This window comes from Clarias gariepinus, chromosome 27 (genome assembly GCF_024256425.1).
Source record: "Clarias gariepinus isolate MV-2021 ecotype Netherlands chromosome 27, CGAR_prim_01v2, whole genome shotgun sequence".
In the NCBI taxonomy this organism is placed as follows: Eukaryota; Metazoa; Chordata; class Actinopteri; order Siluriformes; family Clariidae; genus Clarias; species Clarias gariepinus.
Genome location: NC_071126.1, coordinates 9,543,080 through 9,553,864, shown reverse-complemented (window position 1 = coordinate 9,553,864; position 10,785 = coordinate 9,543,080). Strand labels below are relative to the sequence as shown.

The 10,785-nt window shown below is 34.9% G+C and overlaps 1 protein-coding gene across 1 annotated transcript; it reads right to left on the bottom strand.

The window, feature by feature from the left end:
* Positions 1-296: 296 nt before the first annotated feature.
* On the bottom strand, positions 297-9,925 carry entpd5b (ectonucleoside triphosphate diphosphohydrolase 5b). The gene is made up of 14 exons (XM_053489564.1): positions 9,299-9,925; positions 7,625-7,885; positions 7,424-7,503; positions 5,745-5,888; positions 5,577-5,652; positions 5,009-5,044; positions 3,735-3,817; positions 3,060-3,136; positions 2,912-2,973; positions 2,689-2,790; positions 2,432-2,572; positions 1,520-1,576; positions 989-1,104; positions 297-515 (listed from the first exon to the last, which is right to left on the bottom strand). Exons 2-14 carry the CDS (start codon positions 7,845-7,847, stop codon positions 432-434), a joined length of 1,281 nt encoding a protein of 426 aa, XP_053345539.1. The 5' UTR covers positions 7,848-7,885; positions 9,299-9,925; the 3' UTR covers positions 297-431.
* Positions 9,926-10,785: the final 860 nt, after the last annotated feature.

Sequence of the window (10,785 nt, the reverse complement as noted above, 5' to 3'; positions counted from 1 at the left end):
ACAACTTATATAATAAGTACCATAATTCCAGATAAAGCTTAGGATCTATAAATTCAAGACCACTTTCAATTAATGGGAATACAATTTCCTGAGGTAAAAGAAAACATTTTGTAATGACATGTAAAATCACAGAATAGTAATTATAAAGTTAAATTATTTTGCTAAAAAGATTAAGATTTTGTTCTCATCTATGAATCCATAGCTTCAAAAAGTAATTTTACTGAGAATAATAAAAAAAAAAAATCTGGATCCTATAAAATGCACTCACAGTATATTTAAAATCAATCAATCAATCAATTAATAACTCATAAATTTTTTTATTGCAAGGAACATAATGTTTTTGCTAAAACAGTCAAGTAATTTTTCTTTACTAGATGTGATAAAGAAAAGGACAGAACTATTGAAAACAATCACTGATTCTTGGCTTTTTCTTAGACAATGCTAAAGTGTTCAAAGTAACTGAGAGTGGCTCCCAAAGCCCAACTGGCCTCCACATTTTGCAGCTTTTTGGTCAACTATTAAAAGAAAAAAAAAAATGTAAGTCTCATGTAAGCCAATAAAAATTAACATGAACACAGGTACAGTAATAGAAACAACCTATGCTTAAACTACTATATCCCTTTTGCTTCAAGCCTGACCAGTTCTATCCTTTGACATCTTTGCTCCTAAAATTACCAAAGGCCTGGGTATTAGCTACCTGTCAATGTCTATCATGTTACTATATTGCATCCTGGAATTTATTGAATTGGCAAAAACTGAATTTGCAAGCCATTTACTTTTCCTGCCAGGAAGTGGGAACTCTGTAAATTTTAGTATTAACTAAATTAACAGCAGAAATATATTAAAAATGTAAAAATGTATTTTGAGCTATTAAAGGTTTCATCAATACTTCTAAATATACTTAAAACCTGTATTTTCTGATTATAGTGCATAAGTAAATGCAAAAATCAGTCTAAGCATCGGAAGTGTGTTGCTGCTAAAACTTTACCTCCAGAACAGTTTCGTCCTCAAAGCCATAACCAGACTTCAGAAGACAGGTTATGTATGTAAGATCCATACACAGGAAGGGATAGTCAGGATTATAAATGGACACAGTGTTGCACACTATAAAACACACAAAAACCATTAAAATTCAAGCAGTTGCTTTAGGAATGTTTAGGAAAATGTATAACTTTTGCTACAAATGGCTGTAACAGACAGTTTTGATACTGCATAACTACAGCTATTTCACTTCTCATTAATTTGTTAAAAAGACTACTTCCCTGATCATGGGATTACACTAATCATGGGATTTGCTCAGAAATTATTTGTATAGCATTTAACTAAATAATTTAAAACACTATCTACATACAGATTTGTTTTGGTGACCTAATTCCCCCCTCATTTGTACACTTCAGTCTCCATCAATTTTCTATTAATTTAGCTATTCAAGTTGATTATCAAAACATTCCATTTACCAATTTTGAAATCCCTAACAGCAGTAAAATGTGTGTAAACAGAGACCCCCCAAGGCCCTCACCCTCCTTAGCTCTCTTCCTGAAATCCCGAACCCGTACAGCCCCGCCATGGACTTCATCTGTAACAGATGGAAGAAAGCATGACAGCAGAGCTGTTAGTGTCAGATTAGTGTTAGACTGCAAAGTACCATACAAGTAAGACATGTAACTATTTTAAATAGGCTAATATTAATGAGAAATTACATCCAATACCAATTTCTACAGTACGTATAATTTAGCAGTGATTTGTATTTTGCCTTTCCTGTAAATTGGGTAGGCTTTACTAGCACTGTTTTACATTTACGTTCAAGCAAAAAGCTATAAATGTTAGAGGCTTTTACATGCATCCAGTACTGGCATTCTGGTAAGACTGAAAATTCTCAACTTCATGCTGACTGACTATTCATCTAATCTGCCCCATCCATCTCAGGTACTCCTGCTCCATTAACCACAATTACTACTGCTTCAATCACCCTTAGTAACCCCTGGTCCATGTACCTGAGCTACTACTGCACTGTTCACCTCAGTTACAGCTGCCCCATTCACGTCAGTTAGCACTGCCCCAATTCACCTCAGTTACTGTGCCCTATTCAGCTCAGTAACTACCGCTACACTCAACTCAGCTGCCACAGTCACCTTAGTTACCACTGCTCCATTTACCTTAGTAACCACTGCTTTATTCACCTCAGCTACGGCGGCCCAAACACCTGAGTTAGCCCTGCCCCATTTACCTCAGTAACCACTACTTAAGTCAACTCAGTAACTTCTGCTTCATTCCCATCAATAACTACTACCTAAGTCATGTCAGTAACCTCTGCCCCATTCCCTATTCCCCATGAGATATTAATGCACCATTTGCCTAGGATATTGACTCTGTAGTCCCCTTTAATGGAGAATGCGCTATAACACTGTGCAACTAGGTTTTTTTTCCTTACCAACAAGGCCAGCCTCAACAGCATGGTCAAAGTAGTAGGAGAAGGCATAGATCCAGCTGTCTTCCATGTCATCTGGCTCCTGTATGACACCTTTCACAACCTTTAGCATTTCTTTGTAACAGCTCTTGTAGCCAGTAAAACCTAAGGAGTGAACAATAGTGCAACGCATACTGCATTACTGCATTCCTTAAAACGCTTTCTTAGTCTAATTCATTTTAAAGTAAAAAAAAAAAAATTACAGATTTTATTTTTTTTACCTCCTGGCTTTCCGCTGACTTTGTATATTAACCCTCCAAAGCTAATTTTTCCTTTATAATTCTTAGGCAAGCAGGAGCTCGGAAAAACCCTCTCTTCTGGAGCTGGAACAATATTGCAAACATGAAAATAGGACCCAGTGGACAATGCCTAATGCCTCATATTATCTCATCTATTGGTATGACAACAGTGAATAGGCCAAAACATAATATTTCACAGATTCACCTTTTGAGCCCAAAGCACCGATAGCAGCAAGCTGAGCAGCTTTGATTCCATTCCCTGAATAACTACAAAGGGAAGTCAAGTGCACTTTAAAACCACATTCTTATTATACAACATTTCCAAACTACAAGACAACTTTTAATGAAGTTACCTGTGCGTGTATAATTGATATGTTGTATTAAACATACTGATTCTTGCTGTGTAATCAGCAGGAAATCTCTTCGTTTTCTGTAAATAAATAAAAAAGATCTAATGTTTACTTAAAGGGGTGGAAGTTTAAACAATATCACATGAGAAAGAATGCAGTTATACATAATATAGAGCAAGTAGAACAAGAGCAAGTACTGTGCTGATATGCAGTATAACCTCACTCTTGCTAATGTGATATTGCTTTTATGATTGCTTTTTACTGACATTTCAGACACAATATGGCAAATTATTTTTGCTCCCGAAGGAATATATTCCAAAGAAACCACATTTTTCTAGCTCACATCGTTTTGGTCAATCCCATTGAAATTGGTGTCCCTTATTTTGTTTTTCATTTTCATCTGAGAATCTTTCATATTTTATATCAAATGTTATATTCATGAAATCATTGTTCGCATGTTTGCTGATGATGTCACCATGTTACTGTAGTAACTGTTTAAACTAGAAAGTGGAATTTTATGTGGCGAACACAAATAAGCAGAGTGATACAAATAGCGAAATGCTCCAGTGTGGTTATATACTAGTTATAAGGACGATTGGAATGTCACAGGACCAATCAAATTAGAGGACAGAAATTACCTGCCTTATGAACAAGCTACTATACACAAAAGACACTCACTTTTGGAAGAAATGTGATTTGTGTTGATCCTCCACCCAAATCCAAAATACCTACTGATTTCCTTGTGCTGGGAAAAAGCTGACCTAAAAGTACAGTTAAAAAAATGTTTTTCATGTTGTTGTAATTTCATGACTGCCACCTTAACAATAAGGCATAATATTATGGAGGTAAAAACAAGACAAAGATTTGAATGTTAAACACAGAAACTACTTGTTTCGAGTTAACCTCCCTGTAATTTGAAGCTATTTTATTTTATAGTTCAGACTGTAAAATTAATTCATATATGACTTAATAATTTACTCTCTTCTATTCTCACTCACATTCAGTAGATGCTTTTTTCTGGTCATGAATGCAGTGGATCAGGAACCTTTTATTATTTTAACAAGTCATATTTAATGTGCAAACTTTTTCTTGGCAAAAGCAATCATGCTAGCAATTGCAATCAACCAATATCTAGATAATCAGTTCTCATTCAAGGGCTTGATATGCTTAACTGAATCTGAATGTCATGAGTTAATGTAAAAAAAAAAAAAAAAAGTAAATGCAGATAGGTGTTTTTTTTCATAGTATATTAATGCTGTGAATTCTCACATTTGATTGTCACAAGGTGTGGATTGATTTTATATTACAACATGGGAGAGGCTGTAGCAAGAACAACAGGTTACATTAATACCCTTTTGTTCCAAAACATTACTGTTTCTATGGTAACAGCTCATACACATGGCATATGCTCTACATGATCTATGACAAAAAGAATATATACTTATTACAACAGTGTTGTTTAAAAAAAAAAACATAATATATAACAATTATAATATATAATATAATACATATTAATACCTAAAAACATAATATATATGATATTGTGAAGTATTTCTAAGAGATGTAACAGCTATGGAAGCAGCATCAAGTGTGTTCTTTGTAACTGCTGTAACACTGCTGTGTAATGGTGAATAGAAACAGCGACAGAGACAAAAGAAGACATGGGTGCAAAAATGACTCATTTATTATTGCTATAACCTAAGTGATAAGAGGAACTAACTTGTCTTTCAGGCATTTCAGGCGTTTTTTTGGTAAAAAAAAAAGTGTGAAATGTATTATTTCTCACATATAAAGTATTCTAAATCTTCATCTTATTTTTGTTTCCATACAATATCAGCAGGAAATTAAAAAATTTCATGGTTCTTAGGCCTTGATTGTGTAAAAATTTTAGAATGCTTGTAACGTAATAACGTTGTTTTGGAGTCTAGACATAAAAACAAAAAAAAACTTACCTGTCAAAAAGTTTACAGTCACCCATGCCAAAACACCTGCAAAAAAAGGGGAAGGATGCTTCATATTTATTTGTAATCTAATCTTATGTAATCCTAAAAGATGAAAAAGAAAAAGAAAAATAATAATGGACGGTCTATTATTATTTTTCAACCTTGTTATAATAGAGAACTTGTTTACGTGATTTGCTTTATACATCTTATAAAACTAAATGTTATCTGTGTATAATCATATGTAAGACACATTTCTCAAACTGGCCACAGAAGCCACAGCTTAATAGTCCAGATCACATAACAGCAGTATTATGCAACCAGACATCGTTCAATAACACTAAGAGAAAATGTCAAACTGCTGTCTAGTCATAACTACACCATAATTCAGGTAATCCACGCTTCAGACATTTCCATGACATCACAGGTGATGTTTATGATTCCTCCATAAGTGCAACCTGCTTTTACATTGTAACTGGACGGTAGCTTTGCCAAAGTTTGTTCTGCTGACAAAACTTTTTTAATCAGTCATCTTCAACACACACCTAAAGCTTATCCGTTTGGGCTAAAGTCAACATACCTTCACTGGTTCCATTCATTATGCTTACACTATCAGCAGGCACAAAGAATGGCGAGTCATCAAACACATCTTGAACCTGATGGAGGGACACAGGGCAAGATTAAAAAAGCAAAATGTTTTCAGTCCCTTTTTAATCAAAGTCAAATAAACAGCTAAGATCACATTTACCTCCTGTAGAAGTGCCTGAGCTTTGGCAAGTGGCAGCATCCTCAGTCCTGCTGTTGCCTTCAGCATCACTGGGGTGCGTTCCCACTCCGCATGAGGTACTCTGCTCTTGGCAACCTCCAGCAACTGCCTCACAGAGTCTCCAGCCTATACAAGCACATGAACACACACACACACACCTGACTTGTCCATTGTTTTCTTTTTTCTTTTTTTTTTTTTACAACAGGCAGATGAATTTTTATAAACAGAATTTTCCAAAGAATGAAAAATGATTTTCCAGTCATTCTCTCAAAGTCATATGCATGACAGCTGTTGCTCATGGGAGGATAAGAAAGAGTGACTCACATTTGCTAACATCCTTAAAACCAAAATAAACACTACAACCACAAACAATCACTTATAGACTGGCAACAACACACCCATACATTATTAGAAGTGAGGAATACAAGCTTACTAATCTTCACAAACTGGCGTCTTATAACTCACTAACACTACATTTACAAATAGCCTAATAAAAGGTTAGAGATTTCTTAGTACATGTTTTTATTTCATTTTTTTGGAAAACAGTGTAATGGTAATTTTTTACATTTTCTAAAGCTGTCATGAAGAACAAATTTTACTACATGAAGTGAAGAGCACCTCGGGCTCTGTCATGTAGCTTAGCATGCAGTCTGCAGTCATGCTGCTGGCTTTAAAAAATCACAAGAACTTTGGCTTTTACCAAAATGAGCATCTTCTACGTGAAAGATTCCTATAGATTCAAAACAAATGCAGCTCCAAACCCAGTTATGGGCTAAAATAATAATAATAATAATAATAATCAAATGGACATAGTTGACAAATAGACATAGACATAGTTTTTATGGTGATATTTATTTACTTATTTATTATATTTTATTATTACCTGCTAAATTAATTGAGAACAATATGTAGTTCATCCTATATGTAGCCCAATCTTTAGACCAGGGCTGTTCTAATCCAGTCCTGGTGGGCCAGTGTCCAACTTATTTGGAATTCAGTAACAGTTAAACAAACCCAGTAAGCCTGGCAATTAACACATTAGTTCTCAGCTGTGTTAGTGCAGGAAAAAATTTGGACAGCCCTGGTTTAAACAGTGTTTATCAGTTTGTTGTCTTTCAGTGAAATTGGAATTGAATTGAAAAAAAAAATCTCTCTTTTTTTTTTATTATTATTTTGGGGAAACTGTCTTTTAAAGTGCTTTAAATCACATTGTAGTTGAATGATCAAATTTGATTTGTCAGAATGTGTTATTTTCTCATAACGTACAGTTAGTTCCGGCTGTAACATGAACGTTGACATTAATGCACTTGTTTAAATACATTATTGTTTCTATAGTGCCAACTCATTCATAAGTACTTTATAAAGAATACTCCACATTATCTAAGACTAATAATAAATGGATACTGGTTACTGCAGCTCATATGTAGGTGAGAAGAGGAACTAATGTATTTCTTAAACGTTCTATAACATTAAATCAAACTACACACTGCAAAGATATGTTTTATTTTAAAAAAACTAAGCATTGTAAATTTTGGCAAATTTGCTCTGGAATAAGCAAAATAATCTAGACCAAAGTAATCCAGCCCATCCTCATTTACGTTTTTTTTGGCGCCATGGGTAAAAATGTATAGAAAAAGTCACCACATGAGGGCTTTACTCACTTTTTCTGGCATGTCAGCATAGGCAGATAAACCAGGCTTTACAGACTGGAAAATTTCATTATCCAAAATGGGGAGTTTATCTAGAAAGCAAACAGAAACACAACAAAAGTTAAACTTAACATTTACACAAAAAATATGCAATATAAAAATATGTCCTTATAATTCAGCTAATGTTGAAAGAAAACTGATAAACCCCCTCACCCGTCTGCTTTTGCATGAAGGCGTAGATATGAATCCTCGTTCCAGTGCTCCCAGCATCAAACATGATTCCATAGAACATGTGGCTGGCATTGGCACGATGATTAGCAGAGGGCAAAATTCTTTCAATGCTTTCCCCAAGATGCAGTCCACTGCCCACATAACCCTGGGACTTTGAAACTCTCACCAAGAGCCACAGAAGGAGCAAATGCAGCACACGAGCCATGCTCGCTGAATTCCAAACAAACTCTCTTTCTAGGGAAGCTTTTAAAAATCAAAAACAGAAGTTAAGCACACAGGGTCTAGTGCTGTTTATAAAGCAACAGAAGGCCACACCCACATAAATGGCAGTAAGTAAGCGCAAGGCTGTTTTTTTTTTTTTTTTAAATATACATATGAAATACATCAAATTATGGGATCAGACACAGAAACAACCTCACACATCTAGTGTAACAAATTAGTTTCAGACATCATGTTAATGGGAAAGACATTTTCCCAAAGGATAATAGATTTTAGCAGCTTAAATTAGGGCTAAACATCGTCCATGTCAGCTTGTAACTTACTATTATAAATGTCCAATATAAAAGAAGTAAACAGGTGAGTTTGTCAAGCTGTACTTGACAAATGTGGGGAAACATTTGTATGTGTGCAAATAGCCACCAAGATGATTAAAATAAACAGAATAACAATGTCTTTTTGGACATGACAGATAAAATGTTACAAATGTTGTAAACATTTGGTGCTTATGTACAATCATGTGACATACTGTATATGGCTGTAGCAATACACTACTATATGTAATCTCATGTTCATTTAATTGTTATTTATTTGATTGTTTTATAGTTTATCTGCCACAAAATAGACACTGCTTTGTCAGTTGTGACATGTCATGTAAAGCGTAACTTTTATTATTTCTCAAAAAGCTTAAATTAGCTCTGGAACTATTGTTCTCTTCCCATGCTTCAGGTTACTTGAGATATTCCATGACCCTGAAGTGGGTTTTTCATAAGGGGAACAACTCTGATTCAGAATAAAGGGAAAATTTAATCATACCAGGAGACACATCAACTTCCTTTAACACATTTGTAACTGTTTAAAAAAACTCCACAGATCCACAGAATTACTTTATTAATTGTTATTATGTGTATACCCAGCTGAACAGTGTGTGATAATAATTTTAAATCCGGCGTAAAACCCCCTGATTAAACAAAAGGGTTCCAACAGACACAAGCTGGATACATCTGGATACAGGGTATAGGATGTGTTACCACATGAGCAGTCAGGAAGCGCAATAAAGGGGTTGTTTTATGGGCGACCTTCTCCTCTTAGACTATTATAATGCCTTACTTGGTTTATTGTATTTATTTATTCCTTTTCTTTTGAAGACATCATTGCTCTGCAGCATTTATTTGCATGTGCCTTTTGCACATGCAAATAAGACTTCTGCACAGTACTTCTTCAACCACGTTGTTTCGTTTTCATTTAAAACACTATGATCATAGAGGGGAATATGAAATTCCCGCTGAATGTGTTTCTTAGTGTATGTTCAGAATGCAGTGTTTGTTCAATAGTGTTGAACATTTCTCTTACAGCTTGGTGGGGTTACCCTGTGCGCAGCATGCATGTGAAGATGTCCAAGAAGAAGTAAGGACTCCACAGTGTTTGAAGTGCACTTACCTGTGTGTAATGCTCAGTGTGTGAGAGACAGAGGTGCAGCAGGTGGCAGCTCAGGCTGGTCATGTCCCTGGCATGGTGTCTCACATCTCCCGGCTCGCGCAGCATTTTCACTTTAAACTTGTATATAAACCAGATCCAAACTATAATGACTGAGATTCACCAAGAAGGTGTCGAGCTTACTGATCAGGATTATTGTTTATAAGATGTGTGGTTATCTGGTACCTGCAGTTTGTTTACTGTAAACATTGCCAAACACTACTGTGACATGGCTAGATATAAGTCATAATTACAAGCTGCACTTGTTTATTACCGTATACTATACACTCCGCTGTTGAACAGAACTAGCTGACTGCGTGTGTTTCGTGGATAATTTTAGCGCCACAGACACGAAACACCGAGCGAGTTCACCCAGCTTGCCGCGAGCTTTTGATTGACACCTACAGCTGACCGCGTTAACCCGCCTGACCCCGCCCCCTTATTCAACACATTCTCAAAGCTACTTTAAACATTACCCTAATATTATTTATTGATATTATTTTTGTATACTTTCTGTTATTGACAGATTTTTAGATAAGCTAAAGATAAAGAACGAACAAGCCTACATAAAATGGCGACGCGAAAAAGCTAGTGGAATTCTGGGAAATGAAGTTCTTACTACAATTACTACTACAATCAGATGCAAAAAGGATTGTGGTATAAAAAAGTGACAAATCGAGGAGTTGTGGAAAAGTAAAAAGTGCTTTCCATCTAACTTGTGATTTTGACTGTTGCTATACATACCATTATGCACACACATTTTATATATATATATATATATATACACACACACACACACAGTATATACAGTATAATGATATAGAGCTAGTATGATATAAATAAAAGATGAGTAATATTTTTTCCCCCACAATGACAGCTCTTGTACATTGTCTTATTATGTTCTGGGAGATGCCTGTGTCATTTCTAATCAGGAAAAAACTTTCAAAAAAAAAAAATTTTGCCTGGGGTATGGATCATTTCGGGCTTGACTGTATAAAATGCTGAAGACATTCAAATTATGCAATAATCCCCTTTAAACAGTTAACCTTAAGCCTGTGTCTGCTACTTTTGTTTTGTTGTTGTGTAAAGCCTTCATAATGGCTCTAATGCTGTTATTAGTGATTTTTGCGGCTGGTAACTCTAAATGAACTTCTCCTCCGCAGTAGAGGTAAGTTTTGGTCTTGCTTTCCTGGGATGGTCTTGACAATACTTGACAATACTGTTCTTGCAAGAACTATTCGAGAACAGTTGACCTTCCTGTCTTAAAATAACAACTGCCTGTTGTTACTTAGTTATTTAATACCATATGTGGTATGTCATAGTTTATAGTTCTAGAATGTAGAAAAGAAATCCAAACTTGTGTCCAAATTTATATATATATGGTATATCCATATATATATCAAAATTTGATATATATATATATATATATATATATATATATATATATATAT

Bases quoted from the DNA above. Each gene is read 5' to 3' on its own strand.
- entpd5b (XM_053489564.1), bottom strand. From the start codon at position 7,847: ATGGCTCGTGTGCTGCATTTGCTCCTTCTGTGGCTCTTGGTGAGAGTT. The intron at 2,791-2,911 runs GTGAATCTGTGA...ATATTGTTCCAG, and splicing joins CGGTGCTTTGGGCTCAAAAG to CTCCAGAAGAGAGGGTTTTT. The intron at 1,105-1,519 runs GTGAGGGCCTTG...TGTGTTTTATAG, and splicing joins CAGGAAGAGAGCTAAGGAGG to TGTGCAACACTGTGTCCATT.